General features: G+C 38.9%; 1 protein-coding gene across 1 annotated transcript in view; it reads right to left on the bottom strand.

Annotated features, from left to right (window-relative positions):
* LOC132547827 (uncharacterized) overlaps positions 1-20,310 on the bottom strand; it is a 101,352-nt gene that overhangs the window by 1,371 nt on the left and 79,671 nt on the right. The window contains 19 exon segments of the mRNA XM_060211633.1: positions 74-167; positions 1,269-1,377; positions 1,686-1,822; positions 2,179-2,384; positions 2,763-2,964; positions 3,379-3,658; positions 4,113-4,218; positions 5,038-5,185; positions 5,649-5,920; positions 7,957-8,193; positions 8,456-8,636; positions 9,688-10,025; positions 10,255-10,497; positions 11,804-11,913; positions 12,912-13,161; positions 15,676-15,892; positions 16,057-16,284; positions 16,800-17,164; positions 17,372-17,520. Of these exon segments, the coding sequence (XP_060067616.1) occupies positions 74-167; positions 1,269-1,377; positions 1,686-1,822; positions 2,179-2,384; positions 2,763-2,964; positions 3,379-3,658; positions 4,113-4,218; positions 5,038-5,185; positions 5,649-5,920; positions 7,957-8,193; positions 8,456-8,636; positions 9,688-10,025; positions 10,255-10,497; positions 11,804-11,913; positions 12,912-13,161; positions 15,676-15,892; positions 16,057-16,284; positions 16,800-17,164; positions 17,372-17,520 (3,872 nt within the window).

Below are 20,310 nucleotides of genomic sequence, written 5' to 3'. Positions count from 1 at the left end.
ATGTTAAGCCTTAAAATCTGACCGAGAATATGACCTCTGACCTTGTGGTCATGTGATAATCAAAAAGGCTTACCAGGATCCAGGATGAGTGCAACTCTAGAGAGTCTCCAGTTGTCAACTGGAGATGTACAGTTAAGGTCAAGGGTCGTGGTTAAAACTTGTCGACTCTGAAACAGAATGATACCAATAAATGATTTAGTCCATGTTGTCCCCCTTATAATAAGCCCACCCTGATGTTCACAGCTGGGAGGAAATGTGAGCTTGAATCACTTATTTAGGTATGTGTAAAATATGGTAAAATATTTCATCTCAGGACTGTTATTGTATTGATCTATTTACAGTATATAAGACATACTCTTCTCAACATACCAATCTCGAGGTTCACAGTGAAGTAGCATGTATGTCCTGGACAGACAGATCGCAGATAATTCAAACAAAACCAAAAACAACAATAGGCCAATGGGCCTTAACGGTCATCTGACATAAAATACAAGATTTTAAATTTTGAACTTGAGAAGAAGTCGAAAATGTGTTTTCAAGATGGCCGCCATGTTGGATTTTGGACCAATCCGAAATTAACAAACTTTGGTCAGGATCATGTCACGATCATTTCAGGTAAGTTTCAACTCAATGAGACATGTAGAACTTGAGAAGAAGTTGAAAATGTTTATGACCGACGACGTGCGGTGGACGACGCCGGACAAAAGACGATCGCAATAGGTCATCAGACCCTTCGGTCAAATGACCTAAAAATACTGACATGTCAAAAGGATCTTTATTCAATGAATTTTATGAAACTAGGACAAAATATGATATACTAAGAGACCCGTAAAAAAAAACCAAAAAAAGACCAGGTGTTCCTGAAAGGTCAACATTTTCTATGCCATCAACAATACTAGTGAGTTAAACCTTGGTCGGTCCAATTAAAGAACTGGTAAGTAATATCAAATGAGCATCAGATATGTCCATCTTCATGTCGCTCAAAGAATAGAATGTTTCCCAGTGAGACCATTATGTTAACTACTTAACTTCAGCATGAATCTCTCATGTTCATATGCAAGCTGTCAACATCTTATCAAAATCCTGATATTGGATGCAAGCACTTGAATATTGAGTCACTGTGACATGTAAACACCATAGCTAGGGGAAGCAGAGATGTTGCTATAGAGAAATTGGATAACTCATATTAGGAAAATTGGATTCTTCAGGTTGCTGCTGGTAAATATATTTACATTTTTACTTTTAGAATTGAATTCTAACATTCTTACCTTGTTCATGTAGACAGGGCATGGGTAGATTGTGGTCTTGTCCTTGTTAGCCAATTCTGCTTTGGTCTTTGGACGCAAATATATACACGGAATACTGTAGAGGGCAGACCTGGAGAATACAACAAAGACAGATTAAGTGAGTACTGTAAAGGGCAGAATATGACACAGGTATACAAGATATCTTTTCATTGAAAGTATTTAATTGAAGAAAACCCTTGAAATCATACCAGTTCTGCTTAAAATGATCTATTAAGTTTTTATTTAATGTCCTTAAAAATCTCATCAAAACACTATTGACAATAAAACTTCTCTTGACCAATCAAATTATTGGTGATAATTATTCCTTGGGATATGAAAGACACTTATTTCAAATGTATATTTATATATACTAATTAATGAGAGCTAAAAAGGACTTACTTGGCCTCGCAGAGGGAGTCGAGATCATAGCTCCAGCTGGCACCCTGTAGGTTGATTTCAGTAATAAACAGACCACCCTCATCAATGTCATAATCCTTGATGTTGATCTCGTCCATGACAACACACTCGAAAGAAATCTTAAAACAAATAAAGATGAGATGATGAAAAATCCTGACAGGATGACTGTATAAAGGCATTTTCTGGTTTGTTCTATCTGAGTATAATAACTTACCCGGTATATCTAGTTCTCATAATGATATAGATAATAACAACCTTGACATTGAACTTTGAACCATGAACTCATCCAAGGAACCCTCAAACAGATTCTGAGTATTGTGTTAAGTGAGCTTTTCTTTAATAAAATTTCATAAAAAATAAAATCCTATTGAAAATCAGCTTGCAAGACAGTCTAGATTGGACCCCTCCTCTCTCTTCTGGGCATCAGTTGGCATAATAAGAGTGATGGTTAATTAGCTAGCTTTCATAAACCTACCTCATCCATGCTACATTTGCTAACAATGGCCTTCTCCTGTATGTAGGCAGTTAAGAGGGCAATAGGGTTGACAAGTCCACCCAGCCACACACTGGACAAGGACCCCTGGGCTATAACAGGATTCTCTGCCATATTGTTGTCCTTGAAAGTTGGAACCATGCCGTGTTTCACCCAGTTATGTAGTTGCTCATGACATTTCTTTGTGTCTGTAAACATACCAGTCATTAGCATCTGATGTTTTTAGGAGTTTCTATACAAAACTGAAAACAAGTCTCAAACATAGTCAAGTCTGGACTGAAGTGAGTATATATTGACTGTTCGGAAGTTATATGGTACGTACAACCTGGTCAGGAATTAAGTGAGTACAGGGTTGTCAGCAGGGACTGGTAGACAAAACTTACAGTCAAGTCAGGACAGGAGTGAGTACAGGGTTGTCAGCAGGGACTGGTAGACAAAACTTACAGTCAAGTCAGGACAGGAGTGAGTACAGGGTTGTCAGCAGGGACTGGTAGACAAAACTTATAGTCAAGTCAGGACAGGAGTGAGTACAGGGTTGTCAGCAGGGACTGGTAGACAATACTTACGGTCAAGCCAGGACAGAAGTGAGTGGGTACAGGGTTGACAGTTGGGATGTACCCAGGACACTGGCACATGCTCCTCTTGCAGACTGTACACAGTGGGCAGTAAGACCCAAGCTAAAGCCTCAGGACCACCTAGAATGGAACTCTGCAAATCTGCAATCTGTTGTCGGATGTGACATAGCACCGAGTTCAACCATAGGCATTCCTGTTAAAAGATGTTACCAGAGTATACACATATATATCTTATCTCTGTATCAGAGACAGTACGTCTTACACCTTATATCCACATTACCTAGAGGAGAGAGTAGTTACCCTAGTTACTGTAGGCGACAATAGTATACCCTAGTTATCTATAGGGACAGGAGTTATCCCTTTTTACCTGTAGGAGACAGTAGTTATCCCTAGTTAGCTGTAGGAGACAGTAGTTATCCGTAGTTACCTGTAGGTGACAGCAGTTATCCCTAGTTACCTGTAGGAAATAGTAGTTATCCCTAGTTACCTGTAGGAGACAGTAGTTATCCCTAGTTACCTGTAGGAGACAGTAGTTATCCCTAGTTACCTGTAGAAGACAGTAGCTATTTCTAGTTATCTGTAGGAGACAGTAGTTATTTCTAGTTACCTGTAGAAGACAGTAGCCGATGGTTTCAGGCATCTGAGTACTACTGTTTGTGCCGAGACTGATCAGACTTGGTCGGTGATACGGGAAATCAAAGTCATTACTGAGGATTTCTGGAACACTTCCGAGCTCCAACAAGTTAGGTAACTCTTCCAAACAAAGATCAAGAGAAGAACGGAGCTTCATAATGTTGATGTTATTTTTTGTAGACCGGGCCACATCTCCAGCTTCCATGTTCTGTGTCTCAAACATGTGGTCCAGGTGCTCAATGAACACCAGAGAACTGAAGTAACAACATCATTGTTTAGTAAGATAGCTTCTATCTGTATCCCTTGCCATTTCATAATTTTACAGATACATGTATTTCAGAAAACTGGTAGGTTCCAAAAGTCCTATGCCTTGACCTACTATAACAAACTAATTACCATCAACTATGGGAAGCAACTGAACCACCCCTAGATACATCACATTATTTACATAGGTGCTTGATCTTTTCCCCACCCCTCAAACAAAACACATGCCTTACACCTGTTCTTGACCTTTGTCTCATATCTCAGAAATATCACAAGACTTGCATAATGACCTACATACTTTTGCCCCACACCCTAGATATCTCACATGACCTACATACGATTGTCCCACCCCTCAAATATATCACATGACTTATACACATTTTCTCTACCCCTCAAATATATCACATGATCTACAAGCCTTATTCCATACATCCAAGTACTTACTTGGCCTCGTTGACTTCCCGTTCCACACTGCTGTGTAATTGGAGAGCTGGAATAGTCAAATCCTCATCCACATTCTTGGCATACCATTTACCAAACTCTGTCGGGTCTGAAATATGAGTTAATTTATATCATGTGCACAGGAAAATTATACTTTGATTAATTTCACTTTGATTATACCATACTTTTGGAGTCTGGATATCTGACAATTTTAACTTCTCTCACCAAGTTAACAAAGATGTGTCAAACAGTATGCAAACGCGTATATTTTTAAAATGTTCCTGTAAATGTTTTAATAACAAATCTGTGATGAGGTCAGTGAATGTAAAGCTAGTTAGAAGTAAACTGGATTGTCACTGCACCAAACTACATTTACATACCAACTAGAATCAGTCCAAAGAAAACTGTAATTTCAGGCAAATTTAGGTTATAAAAGCCTTTCTTATTTTGATATATGAAAACATTTAAATTTTCTTTGGAGAGCAGACAACAATATCTGGATATTTGTTAACTTCTTAAATGTATTCATGGATTGTTTGACTGCTAATTTGTAGTAGACAAGATTGGTATTTAAGTTTCTACAAATGTCTACATTCTTCCCTAACTTTGACAGTTAGTTATTCACATAGCAGAACTAATATCTGAAAACTTCTGTAAAAACTTCTGTTGAATTTGGCTGAATATTTGTACATATCTATCTGTGATCATTATATACTTTCCTTATGATTAATTCTGTAATAATATGTGCCTTAAATCTGTTGAAATCAATGAACAATACTTTGGTTCACAGAAACATAGTGATACTCTGGTGTACTTATATATGGTAAATGTAAACAACAACAATGGATGAGGGATGCAGGGTGATTTGATAATAAATACCCTCGTGGTCATTTGTGTATAAGTGACTTTTTGTGTATTAGATACTCACCAACATTGGCTGGTGGTGTGGGGAAGCGCACCCCGCCAAGGATGAGCTGACCAGATGTGTCTGTGTAGATGTTGGTAAGAACTTGTCTGATCGCAGCCTCCACGTAAGTCTTATCACTCTCAGTATACACACAGTTCTTATACACCAGCTGAAACATAAGGTCAAAACAGGTCAGGATATCTGGCACAATGTCAGGGGTTAGAGGTCATTAGCTGTAACATAAGGTCAGAGGTCAAAACAGGTCAGGATATCTGGCACAATGTCAGGGGTTAGAGGTCATTAGCTGTAACATAAGGTCAGAGGTCAAAACAAGTCAGATAAGGCACAATGTCAAAGGTTAAAACAGGTAAGGAGGTCTCAGGAGTATATTGTTATATCCTACAGTGTTAAAATTAAAATTGATCACAGATTAGTATTTATCAATCTTGGTTGCTGTATTACATAGAGTGAATTGAGCCACATTGAATGTACAAAACCAGGGAATTTTTGTATCATTTGTGCCACGAATGTTATGATACTGAAAGAAAATCCTACTCCTAATTAATGTCAGTATAGAGAACTGTGTCAGAGAAGTAATTCCTGAATTGGTTGTGCCTATCTATTGTACATACCTCAGTGAAGAGGTTGGTGATTTCCTCAAGTTTAGGTTCTGAATCTTCTGTTCCTTTGAGAAGCTGCCCGGTGAGGGCACTTATGGATTGTTCCATCTGTACAGAGTTGAAGGGGTACCACTGGTTCAGGCCTTGTGTTCCAAACAGTTGACGAGCAACTAATATTCCCTGAACCACCCCCAAACCAAATGCCATGGTACGGATGAGTTGAGGTTCTGACATCACTTTTGCCATTATCTCTGTGTTTACTTGTTTCAAAGTGCTAACAATTGCTGGAAGACATAAAGTCAAGAATAATTTGCAGTTTTTGTTTAAACATGAAAAAAAACATTAAATGAATTTTATCTTCAGGTAAAAACTATGTGTGTAAATATATATACTCAACAAAAAAAGAAAGGTTAACATGTTTCCTTGGCGAATACCTGTAAATAAGTGAAAACAAAATGACGTTTGTGCAATATTAGAAAATGGTAATGTTTTACATTACAAAATCCAAGGGGGTTACTAAAATCATTAAAGCATGAAAGACCGTATTAGCGAAAGAGCTGCACGAGGTTTCCTGCGACTAACTTGTATCTTCGCTTGAATTTCATAAACATGGAAATTGACAACTGTTCCTTAGATCCTTAGGACTTAGAAATCACTGAATCTTGCTATCTATCAACTATCATTATGCCCCAGCTGTCACAAGTACAGAGAGAAAGGGCTGTAGGCATGATCCAGGCTGGGGAGTCTCGCTGTCGAGTTACACAGCATTTCGGTTGCAGTGTTAAGACAATTTGCCAGTTGGTAAGTCGTTTAAACCAAACTGGGTCAACATCCGATCGTCCCCAAAGCAGCCAACCCCGTAAAATGACCGCCAGGGATGACAGTCGTATACAAATGATACACTTGCGCAATCGATTCGTAACCGCAGTAGAGACTACAAGGACATTGTTTGGGTGTCATGTGTCTCCCCAAACAGTCCACAACAGGTTGAGGGCCTATCAATTGAAAGCGCGGCGTCCCTACACTGGACCCAATTTGTTGTGACGTCACCGTAATAACCTACGTAACTGGACCTGTGTTCACCGTCGTTGGGCCTAACGACAATGAAGCAATGTTCTGTTTTCAGATGAGTCCCGGTTTTATCTACAACACGGTGACGAAAGGCGCAGAGTGTGGAGGCGTCACGCGGAGCGTTTTGCGAACTGCTGCGTCGCAGAACGGGACCGCTTTGGCGGCAGAAGTGTAATGGTTTGGGGTGGTATTTGTGGGGGGACTCGTACCAGGCTTGTTGTGTTAAATGGCAATTTAACCGGCATTCGATATCCGGACGAAATTTTAAGACCAGTGGTTCTGCCATTCTTAAGACACCATGGCTTTGGCGCCATTTTCAACAGGATAACGCACCAGCGCACACCAGTCGCGTCAGCAGAACTTTCTTGCAGCAGAATAACGTACAGGTGTTGGATTGGCCATCTAAATCACCTGATTTGTCACCGATTGAGCATGTCTGGGACGTTCTTGGGCGACGCGTGAGAGAACGTCAAAATCAGCCGTCAAACTTGCAGGAGCTGGCCCAAGCCTTGATCACTGAATGGAACAACATCTCTCCTCGTACGAGTTCCATGCGACGACGCTGCAATGCTGTTTACTTCGCAAATGGTGGCCATACCCGTTACTAATGGTGTTACCTTTGAAATTGACCCCAACGTCCTTTACAGTCGAATAAAATCAACTGAACGCAAAGTTTTATAATGAACCATGACTGCAGTTTTATCAGGACTTATCAATTACTTTATTCGTAAATGATTGGTAAGGATTTATGAAGGGGTTAATTAATCACAGAATAAAGTAGTGTTACCTTTCTTTTTTTGTTAAGTATATCTTACATTGTGTAGGCACACATCTTACCAGTATGTAGGTAAATACCTTACTTTGGGTAAGTACATGTATCATGTGTGTGTGGGTAAATATTTTACCTTTGTATAGGTGCATGTTTCCCTTGTGTAGATAGATATCTTACCTGGTGGTAAATATCTTACCTGAGTGGTCTTCCCTGGTGGTAAATATCTTACCTGAGTGGTAAATATCTTACCTGAGTGGTATATATCTAAGCTGGTGATAAATATCTTACCTGGTGGTAAATAGCTTACCTGAGTGGTAAATATCTAACCTGAGTGGTAAATAACTTACCTGGTGATAAATATCTTACCTAGTGGTAAATATGTTACTGGTGCTTATGGACAAGTATTCCTTGTGTGTAGATAAATATCTTACCTATGTGTGCATACTTATGTTAACTATATGTAGGTAAATATCTTACCTGTGTGTAGGTAGGAGTGAGGTGACCTATAGGTAAGTCTAAAAGGCCCTCCCCCAACATCGGCATCATCAGCTTTGTGTGGAGGTGGTAGATCATTGTTTACCACATCCATTGTCATGTGGTTCCACGCCAGCTTGTGTAAGTTCCTCAACAGGAAATCAGGGATCTGGTCACATGGTTCAGAAGTGACCCAAACACAGAACTGGCTTTCCCCTTTGTTTTCTTCCTTGTTGTTATCTGAAACAACAAATATAAACAGTACACTCAGGTTTGTCAGTGTAAAAAAACATTTATGTAAATCATCCCTACATTTTTGTATAAGGGAATTCACAATGGTTAATCTGTTTTCAATCTAACAAATTTAAATTAATAGGGTATATTGTCTTTTTTCATAATGAGAAAAAAAGCCTTCAATTTTTGACTGATTTGTCAATTACTTATTTTAGAACACAGAGGTCTTGTTAATGAAATCCGTAGCTTGTTAGAATCCCAGACTTACTTCTAGCCCTGGCCATTCGGACAAGATGTTTCTTTAGCTCATTGAAGAAGCCTTTTGGAGAGAGATGAAGGTCTTCAATGATTACCCAGCCATCGTTCTTCTCTGCACTATCGATTGCTTCATCCACGAGGATCTCACATCCCTCCCCAACACGTACATGTTCAACCTTGGCTCCGACAGACTGGTGTACAAAACAAATAGAGTCATCAGTGACAAGGTCCATACTAGCTTTTGTTTAAAGCAATGATCTGTTAATCTACTATAATGAGATAAGGGAGATAATCCTTACTATGTTCCATTTACTTATTACCTCCCCTGTACATTACTCTTACTGATTGAAGATAGCTTTGTCTCAAGTAGTCTGTGAATAAAATGGTGGACAAACAGAAGTGTGTGTTTGTAAGTATTATAAGTGCATTAACATGATCATCTTTTCCATAGATACTTCATGCATCCTTCAAACATACTATCAACCTTTCAAATTGTTTTGGACAACCATAATCCATAATTAAACCATATTCATCTCAAAATAAATCCACTGACTTCTATTTAGTAAAATTACAAAGGCAGCTGCACTGACCTGTGATTAGCCCACCTAGCAATAATCCAGAATGTTATCCCAATGGCCTTATGGCAATACAGATATGGTATTAATAACAATTTTTTCTAGTGCTGAAGTGGCTTTTACACTGAGCCTGATTAGACTGGGGTTATTTGACTAGGCCAGATGAGAGGTAGCAAACTATCATATTCACCCCAGCCATACCAATGAATACATCACTGGAGGGATTCACCATACTTGCTCCAGACATACAAATGATTACATCAAAGGAGGGATGCACCATACTCACTCCAGACATACAAATGAGTACATCAATATAGGGATACACCATACTCGCTCCAGATATACAAATGAGTACATAAATATAGGGATGCACCATACTCGCCGCAGACATACAAATGAGTACATCAATGGAGGGATGCACCATACTCGCTCCAGCCATACAAATGAGTACATCAGTGGAGGAATGTACCATACTCGCTCCAGACATACAAATGAGCACATCAATATAGGGATGCACCATACATGCTCCAGACATACAAATGAGTACATCAATGGAGGGATGCACCATACTCGCTCCAGACATACAAATGAGTACATTACCTGAGGGATGTGTCACACTCACCTCAGCCATATAAATGAGTAAATCAATAGGATGCACAATACTCACCTCAGCCATACGAATAAGTACATCAACAGGAGGATGAGTCAGACTGAGACGCGATGATGGGTTCTTTGTTCCATTTGTGGCACTAGGTGGCAGCAAGAGTAGCACACCTAGGTGGCGCTTTGCATCCTTCAAGACATCTTGTATGCGGAAGTCAGATTGGTTGGGAAGGTTAAAGGTCAGGTGTTTATTGACATAGCGGACGAGGGCTATTGGGAGACGATCAGGCCGCAGCATCCGCAGCAACAAAAGCTGGTGGAAATCAGATAAGGGGCCAAGATCTGGAGACTTGGAGCCCCTGCCACGACTGTTCTTACTACCACTAGATCCAGGTCGGTTCTCTGTAACACAGGAATCATTAAAAATCATCATGACATTTGTTTTGAAAAAAGGCTCTTATTTAACTATTCTGTTACATTCTAGCCTTATTGGACCTAGATGTGGTAAAAGTTCCATGAAGTTGATTCTTTACATTTGGTAAAATCAGGGGATACATACAATAATCATCTCTTCAAATATATAGGTTTTTCACTTGTTACTTATTATTTGTTCATGTTTTTTGTAACTTACCTATAGAGGCCTCGCCCTCCACAGGAGTCAGAGGGAGAGCCTCCTTTTCTGGATGATCTGTTTTGTACCAGGCCTGCCAGCCTTCTGAATTCTGAGCCAGGTTGATACAGAGACTATCTAATGGCCCAGGCAGGACAGACAGGGCCATCATGTCCTCCCATTTCTCTTGAGGCATCCAATCTGGAGGATTATCCTTACAGTCAAAGTCCTCCAAGGTCAGCTGCATCCCTAGGCCAGGGTTACCTGTAAAGTCAAAGTTCACAGAAATGCAGGCTCACAGCATATAATAGACATATTTGACAGATATACCTGGTATGTTCAAACTTAGTTTTGTGGTTCCTGTGTATAGGAAATTGGAAAGTTTGCACCATTACTAAATTGTGATTTAAATTGGGCAAAATGTTGAACATTTTCATCTCTCATATATGACTTGGTAATATAATGGTCAAAGATGGATGTAACAAGAGGTCCACAGGCCTCTATGGTCATCTAACTATAAGGACCTATATATGCAAGAGGCCAAACAGGCATAAGAATTTTTCTACTGCTCTACAGCTTACAAAGAAGATATTATTGGTTCATAAAAACATTTGATGCAAACTTGAAATTATATTCTTAATATACACAAATGCCATTACTCCGAACCTATTGTTTGTTAAAAAAAGGTATTTTAAGATCTCAATTCATTTGACCTAAGATACCTTGAAAAAAATGTCAAGGTCATTTATCTAAATAAATTTGGTAGCCTTTCATCAAACAATGTAAATTGAGAAGAAATTATTTGAAGACTTTGGCACATTTGACCCAGTGACCTTTAAAAAGAGAAAAGGTCAGTTACATAAAAAAATTGGTAATCCTTCATCCCAGCATGTCAAAGGCTCAATATAAGCACCATCAGCCTTTTGATTATTTAGAAGGTGTTTAAATATTTTGACATATTTGACACCTGTGACCTTGAAAGATAATCAAGGTCAATAATATGACCAAATTTGATAGCTCTTCATCCTCAGCATGTTACAGGCCAAGTATCAGTACTTTTGGCTTTTGGTTAGTGGTGAGAAGTCGTTTAAAGATTTTTACACATTGATCCCCTTTAACCTTGAAAATGGATTAAGGTCATCCATATTAAGAAACTTGATAGCCCTCCATCCCAGTATGCTACAGGGCCAATATTAACACCCCTGGCATTTTAGTTATCTAAAATTTTGACATATTTGTCACTGGTGAATCATTCTCAAAAATTTGATAACTCCTGATCTCAGCATGCTACAGGTTCAATATCAGCTCCATGGGCCTTTTGGTTATTGAGAAGAAGTTGTTTAGATATCTTAACACATCTGACACCTGTGACCTTGAATGTTGGTCAAGGTCATTCATATTAATAATTTGGTAGCCCTACTTCATGCTTCAGTCCCAATATCAGTACCCTGGGCCTTTTGATTATTGAGAAGAAGTAATTTGAAACATTGATGCCTTATCATCTTAATCCTTTGAATCAGATGACCTAATAATGAATCGGAAACTTTGCTTTGTTTTCCTCTGTGTTTACCTTGTAACAGTAGTGACATTTCTTCATTAGAGAAGTTCTCCATACCCTCTGCCTGTATGTTGAGCGTGAGAAGTGTAGTAAACAGCAGACAATCTTCCTCATATAGACTCCTGTCAAACAACACATAATATTACAGTGAAATATTTATACAGTAAAAACTGCTTTATATCATGTTCATTAGTCAGAAGAAAAAATATGCAAAATGTTGATGTTCTGATATTGTGACCAACAATATTTGATACAAGTGCCCTGTGACTGAGCCAGTCAGACATACTAGTTTTCTATATCCGGTCAATCCAGACTTGACAGTGTAAAATTTCCATCTTATCTTAACATCTTCAGTTTTGTATTAATGATGGTGAAAAATGTAATTTTCACTTTGACAGATCTGTTTGTTGTGATTTGGTGTTAAATTGGTCATTGTAAGAAGCAAATATAATTACCATAAATTACATAGAATTTGACTCAAAATTGATAAACCATATTTGTTGTTTTGAAATAAATCCTGATATGCATAATTCTCTTCTTGAATTTACAGCACCGTGTTGAAAAACTTAGCAATCACAAATAGCAATAATCAACTAAACTTGGATAGCAGTAAGAATTTAAAACAAATGCACCAAATGTAACTTTCCTGAACCTAATACTGGATCTGACAATTGTGATGTGTGAATATTTACACAACATGTAAACGTGTGATTCATGGCTCTGAGGGCATGAGTCCATAGTTAACATTCTTTTCCTCATTAACCTGTGATTTACCTGTATCTTCTTGCAATTGTCACAGGAAAGAAGTTATAATAAACATTCCCCAAATGAAAGTATGTGACATTGTCATAAATTGGGTAACATTGAATAAATAGGGAAGAAAACTGAGATTGAAGAAATTGCAATATTAACTAAAAAGTAACATTAACGGATAAAGTGTTTTTGTAATAACATCATATACACATGTATACACTTCATTTTGATGTATATATGCATATATACAACATCTTTATAGATGTAGGTATACATGACTCCTAAATCAGATAATTAATCTGTTCTAAATTTTCACATTATGATGGTATTTAGGTAAGAAGCAATCAGGATATGATAATATACAAACTCTCTAATTCTCCTGTACACCAGTCCAGTTAGTTGGTCCATGATCTTTTTGATCTCATTGGCTGAAAGGTTGTCATATTCCACACCCTCTGAGGGCAATGTGGTGGTCTCTGGGATCTCAAGGGGAGGTAACTCTTCTGACTCGGATCCTGCTATTAGCTTCTGGGCAGCAGCGGTGCTAGCTGATTCATCACCTTATAAAACAAATAAATATGGGCACAGTGTTAGGTAATCAGCTACTTCAGTGGTATCTATTTTACCAAAAAATTATAAAGTTTTTCAATCATACTTGCAGGCCTTTATGAACACAGGTGGACAAATCAATGTGGTTGGCATGGTGACAGAACACATCCTTGAGAGACAAACCCGTATGGTTGGGGAGATGACAGAACACATCCTTGAGAGACAAACCCGTATTGTTGGGGAGATGACAGAACACATCCTTGAGAGACAAACCCGTATTGTTGGGGAGATGACAGAACACATCCTTGAGAGACAAACCCGTATTGTTGGGGATATGACAGAACACATCCTTGAGAGACAAACCCGTATTGTTGGGGAGATGACAGAACACATCCTTGAGAGACAAACCCGTATTGTTGGGGAGATGACAGAACACATCCTTGAGAGACAAACCCGTATTGTTGGGGAGATGACAGAACACATCCTTGAGAGACAAACTCGTATTGTTGGGGAGATGACAGAACACATCCTTGAGAGACAAACCCGTATTGTTGGGGAGATGACAGAACACATCCTTGAGAGACAAACCCGTATTGTTGGGGAGGGGACAGAACACATCCTTGAGAGACAAACCCGTATGGTTGGGGAGATGACAGAACACATCCTTGAGAGACACACCCGTATGGTTGGGGAGGTGACAGAACACATCCTTGAGAGACAAACCTGTATGGTTGGGGAGGTGACAGAACACATCCTTAGGTGACAAACCCATGTTATTGGGGAGGTTACAAAACACATCCTTGAGAGACAAACCCGTATGGTTGAGGAGATGACAAAACACATCCTTGAGAGACAAACCCGTATTGTTGGGGAGGTGACAGAACACATCCTTGAGAGACAAACCCGTATGGTTGGGGAGGTGACAGAACACATCCTTAGGTGACAAACCCATGCTATTGGGGAAGTTACAAAACACATCCTTGAGAGACAAACCCGTATGGTTGGGGAGATGACAGAACACATCCTTGAGAGACAAACCCGTATGGTTGGGGAGGTGACAGAACACATCCTTGAGAGACAAACCAGTATTGTTGGGGAGATGACAGAACACATCCTTGAGAGACAAACCCGTATTGTTGGGGAGATGACAGAACACATCCTTGAGAGACAAACCCGTATTGTTGGGGAGATGACAGAACACATCCTTGAGAGACAAACTCGTATTGTTGGGGAGATGACAGAACACATCCTTGAGAGACAAACCCGTATTGTTGGGGAGATGACAGAACACATCCTTGAGAGACAAACCCGTATTGTTGGGGAGGGGACAGAACACATCCTTGAGAGACAAACCCGTATGGTTGGGGAGATGACAGAACACATCCTTGAGAGACACACCCGTATGGTTGGGGAGGTGACAGAACACATCCTTGAGAGACAAACCTGTATGGTTGGGGAGGTGACAGAACACATCCTTAGGTGACAAACCCATGTTATTGGGGAGGTTACAAAACACATCCTTGAGAGACAAACCCGTATGGTTGAGGAGATGACAAAACACATCCTTGAGAGACAAACCCGTATTGTTGGGGAGGTGACAGAACACATCCTTGAGAGACAAACCCGTATGGTTGGGGAGGTGACAGAACACATCCTTAGGTGACAAAACACACATCCTTGAGAGACAAACCCGTATGGTTGGGGAGATGACAGAACACATCCTTGAGAGACAAACCCGTATGGTTGGGGAGGTTACAAAACACATCCTTGAGAGACAAACCCGTATGGTTGGGGAGATGACAGAACACATCCTTGAGAGACAAACCCTTATTGTTGGGGAGGTGACAGAACACATCCTTGAGAGACAAACCCGTATGGTTGGGGAGGTGACAGAACACATCCTTAGGTGACAAACCCAAGTTATTGGGGAGGTTACAAAACACATCCTCAAGTGACAAACCGATGTGGTTGAGCAGGTGACACGACAATTCCTCAATAGAAAAATCCATGTGGTTGAGGAGGTTACAGAACACATCTTTGAGTCACAAACCATGTGATTTGAGTGGTGACACAACAAATCCTCAATAGAAAAACCCATGTGGTTGAGGAGGTCACACAACACATCCTTGAATCACAAACCATGTGACTTGTGTGGTGACACAACACTTCCTTAAGTGACAAACGGATGCATTGTTGTAACTCTGTTAAAATGATTTGTGAGTTAACAATCACAATACACAAATGTATGGATAGTTTTAATGAACAAAGCTCTAAATGCTCATTTGGTTTGCTCCAAATTGTAGTGTCCATAAGCAAGCTGTCTGATTCCTCATAGAAAGAGAACTACCAAAAATTGAAGTAATTTTATTTCCTTAAATCTCCAATGTAAAACTTACATCTACTACAAAATGTTGCCTATGGAACAAGAGCCACTCTGGTTTAGGCATGGTCCAAGGTTTTTGATGAGCTACCCTCTAGAAGGCCTCTTACTTGAGTTTAATGCTCAGTTACCTAAAACCCCTGAACAACATATATGTTTTATACTGAATTCTAGAGTAAGACACAGTGTTGGTGATGTTTACCTTCTGTGGTAGCTTGTTGTTGACTCTGTACATGACTGTCACCCTCAAAATCAGCATCATAATCACCCTCTGTCTTGTCCTTTTCTGACTTGGACTGTTTTTCGGTGGTTTGCGCACCAGCAGTAGCACTGTCTTTTGAAGCATGAGATGATGTACTCCCTGTCCGACGCTTCTTTTCTAAATCTACGCTACTCTGGTCGTCAGCATCCTCATAACCCTGATGGTACAAGATATTATAAAAAAACTTTTACCAATTATTCAAAATTCAACCCATATGCATAACATCTTTGGCCAGACTCAAATGTTTACTGCTGTCTACCACAGTACACAAAACAACACAAACCTAAGAAATGAATTAATATAGACATATAGTACACTCACCCCTTCATCATCATCTTCCCAGAACTCCTTGGGCACCTCTCCTCCAACTGCTTCATCAAAAAGCTCCATGAAGTAGCGCAGTGTAAACTGGTATTCATTATGAATACTTTGGAGAGAGCGCAAGATTGCAAACAGCATGGCTGCTCTTCGAGCCAGAGGAAACAACTCATCCTTGAGGTCGTCAAGGTCTGTGAGCAAGGTCTGTGTCTCCGTCAGCTGATTGGCCAACTAGAATATCAACAGCAGTGAGACATACAGATATACACTCTCACAAAATCATCAGTGGTTATAGCTGTATGGAGTGCTGAATACAGGGCTCTCACACCCCATTTTGGCACTGGGGCCCGGGGCCCTTAGAATTGGGAAAAATAATGGTGTTTTCCTTAGAATTGGGAAAACTTCTGGTCTAAATTGGGGGAAAAAAAAAACTATTTTGCATCGGGAATCAGCCCCAAATCTGGCAGATTGAGAGCCCTGGAATAGTCTTCAGTCTGTTATAAATCATACATCAGTTGTATAAATGATCAAATCATTGATCAGGTATAATTATACTTAACTTTTCCCATTGTAAAAGGAATGTGGATAGACAAAGTTTAGCATCAAGTCTTTAGATAAAACAAGGACATAATTCTAAGATTCTGTGCCTAAAAAAAAAAGATGATTGTAGAGAACTGTCTAAGCATGCAATCCTGATACAGTCCAGGAAGTATTTGTAGACAGGGTAGGAAATCTTAACACCTTACCTCCATCTTAGCATTAGTGATGTCAGTGATGAACTTGAGGGCTTTGGCACTCCCTAGCATAGCCTCTTGCTGTGTGAGAATGCGGTCCTTGACAATTTCAGACAGATGCAACAGTGTGTCACGTTGTAACTGCATGTTTTTTAATGCTAGCATACGCTCTTTAAACAGTTTAGGGCGCATCCGCGCAAACGCACGTGTCAACAAATCCTCTGTCAGTGTGTCGTGTGACACACCAAAGTTGATGAGGGTTGTACCAGATGCGATTTCTGGATTGAATTTTGGCTTGGCCAGTGGTGCTGACAGATAGAACCTGAAGTCTTGGTGACAGAGAACTCGTCGGCCACAGAATCGGATCATGCGTGGCTCTGTAATAAATAAATAAGAAGTGGTGACTTTGAATGAATCTCTTTTCAATATCATTTATGTTATATATAACCATTACTTTAGTGTCAGTATAATTGATAACAGAAGAGATCTAATTCAGTATTTTATGTTTTTTGCTCCTTGTAAAATTAATAATTAAATTAATTACTAAATACATCCTCAAACCATATCAGTTCCAATAGACTGACCTTCATCACAATCATTCTCATTAGCAGTGTTCCGATGATGCATGAGAGGTGTGATGATATTGTCAATGTGTTCCTCACAGTTACTCAGCAACACTGGTTTACCACGCATGATTGCTTTCTCCAGAGTCATAATGACATGTGGGTCTGTCCTGCAAATCAAATTAATGCAATGCATGTACTGATTTCATGAACATTTACCATTACCAGTACTCTTGGAGAATTCTTTCCTTAGGAAATCTCAATGAGCAATTTTGATATCATGTAAAAAAGTTCATTACTGCCAAGAAGAAAAAAAATCTATTTAGTTATAATTTCAATAAAGACAATATACAATAATAGACAGGAAATGAAAAAGATAAATGGGAAGAATTTAGCTTTAAGTGATGAAAAAAACAGTGTTCAACCATTAAATCCTTTATCTTAAAATCATTAAAATATCTACTATTAACTTTCCCTGATTGTCTCCTATCAAAGGAAGGCTGCTTATTTAACATTAACAGTTGTACTAAGAAGTGAGAGTTGCCTACCCTTGTTTCTGCTCAAACTTTATAATGTGAGTTGTCTACCCTGATTTCTCCTCAAACTTTACAATGTGAGTTGTCTACCCTGATTTCTCCTCAAACTTTACGATGTGAACTGTCTACCCTGATTTCTCCTCAAACTTTACGATGTGAACTGTCTACCCTGATTTCTCATCAAACTTAATGATGTGAGTTGTCTACCCTGATTTCTCCTCAAACTTTACAATGTGAGTTGTCTACCCTGATTTATCTTCAAACTTTACGATGTGAGTTGTCTACCCTGATTTCTCATCAAACTTAATGATGTGAGTTGTCTACCCTGATTTCTCATCAAACTTAATGATGTGAGTTGTCTACCCTGATTTCTCCTCAAACTTTACAATGTGAGTTGTCTACCCTGATTTATCCTCAAACTTTACAATGTGAGTTATCTACACTTGTTTCTCCTCAAACTTTACAATGAGTTGTCTACCTTTTATTTCTCCTCAAACTTTACCATTTGAGTTGTCTACCTTTTATTTCTCCTCAAACTTTGCTATGTGACTTGCATAATATCTAACCATATTTCTCAGTGAGGCTACACTGCTCTTGCCACTTCTCAATCTTAATGTTACAAGATGTCTTTACTTGAAATAGAGTGAAATGAATCAGTTATCTTAATACAGCCTTAATTAATGAACTACATCAAAGTATATAGTACATGATGTCAATTGCCACAGGTAATACAAAGAGTGCAATATAATATTACAGGTTGTGTTGTTAATGTAAGCTATATTCATGCATTGAATGTAAATCATGCAAATGAAAGAAAAATCTCTATCCTACAAGAACCATCTAATGACAAAGGAAATATAACATCATGCAAGAAATTCTTTTTAAAAATTTTGGTATTTTGTTCCTCTAACTACAATACATCCAACATTAAGTCTTAATGAAACAAAAATGTTAATTGCTACAATGAAAGTACATCAGCATGTCATCATTAAAATACTACCATTGGCTAAACTTGTCTCTACTCATTTTATCAATTATTTTATGTTAAATTTAATCACAAATCCATGAAATTATAACCATTTCACTAAAGGGCATGAAATGTTTGATAAAATTAAAATGAAAATTATCAATTTAGTCTACTTGTTAAGATGTTTATAATTATACTGCTAACAACATTCAAATTAATCTTATGAGGAAAAAGTGATGTAACTTACTTAATTTGAGTTTTGGTAACTATTCTGCAAGATTGAGAGAAAAGTGATATTGAACAAAAGTAATTGATGAAAGCTGTGTGATACAAGTTCCCAGGTATGTATAGAAGTATTAGACAAGAGCTATCTGACACTAAGTTCCCAGGTCTGTATAGAAGTGTTAGATGAGAGCTATCTGACACTAAGTTCCCAGGTCTGTATAGAAGTATTAGACAAGAGCTGTCTGACACTATGTTCCCAGGTCTGTATAGAAGTGTTAGATGAGAGCTGTCTGACACTAAGTTCCCAGGTCTGTATAGAAGTATTAGATGAGAGCTGTCTGACACTAAGTTCCCAGGTCTGTATAGAAGTGTTAGATGAGAGCTGTCTGACACTAAGTTCCCAGGTCTGTATAGAAGTATTAGATGAGAGCTGTCTGACACTATGTTCCCAGGTCTGTATAGAAGTGTTAGATGAGAGCTGTCTGACACTAAGTTCCCAGGTCTGTATAGAAGTATTAGATGAGAGCTGTCTGACACTAAATTCCCAGGTCTGTATAGAAGTGTTAGATGAGAGCTGTCTGACACTACGATAAATTCCAAGGTCTGTATTGAAGTATTAGATAAGAGCTATCTGACACTAAGTTTCCAGGTCTGTATAGAAGTGTTAGATGAGAGCTGAGACTAAATTCCCAGGTCTGTATAGAAGTATTAGACGAGAGCTGTCTGACACTACGATAAATTCCAAGGTCTGTATTGGAGTATTAGATAAGAGCTATCTAACACTAAGTTCCCAGGTCTGTATAGAAGTGTTAATGAGAGCTATCTGACACTAAGTTCCCAGGTCTGTATAGAAGTATTAGATAAGAGCTATCTGACACTAAGTTCCCAGGTCTGTATAGAAGTGTTAGATGAGAGCTATCTGACACTAAGTTTCCAGGTCTGTATAGAAGTGTTAGATGAGAGCTGAGACTAAATTCCCAGGTCTGTATAGAAGTGTTAGATGAGAGCTGAGACTAAATTCCCAGGTCTGTATAGAAGTGTTAGATGAGAGCTGAGACTAAATTCCCAGGTCTGTATAGAAGTGTTAGATGAGAGCTGAGACTAAATTCCCAGGTCTGTATAGAAGTGTTAGACGAGAGCTGAGACAAAATTCCCAGGTCTGTATAGAAGTGTTAGATGAGAGCTGAGACTAAATTCCCAGGTCTGTATAGAAGTATTAGACGAGAGCTGTC

This window comes from Ylistrum balloti, unplaced genomic scaffold, assembly GCF_031769215.1.
Source record: "Ylistrum balloti isolate Yb309-2 unplaced genomic scaffold, AGI_CSIRO_Ybal_v1 Utg369614, whole genome shotgun sequence".
Lineage (NCBI taxonomy): Eukaryota > Metazoa > Mollusca > Bivalvia > Pectinida > Pectinidae > Ylistrum > Ylistrum balloti.
The sequence above is the reverse complement of the archived record's forward strand: the minus strand, read 5'-3'. Positions and strand labels throughout refer to the sequence as shown.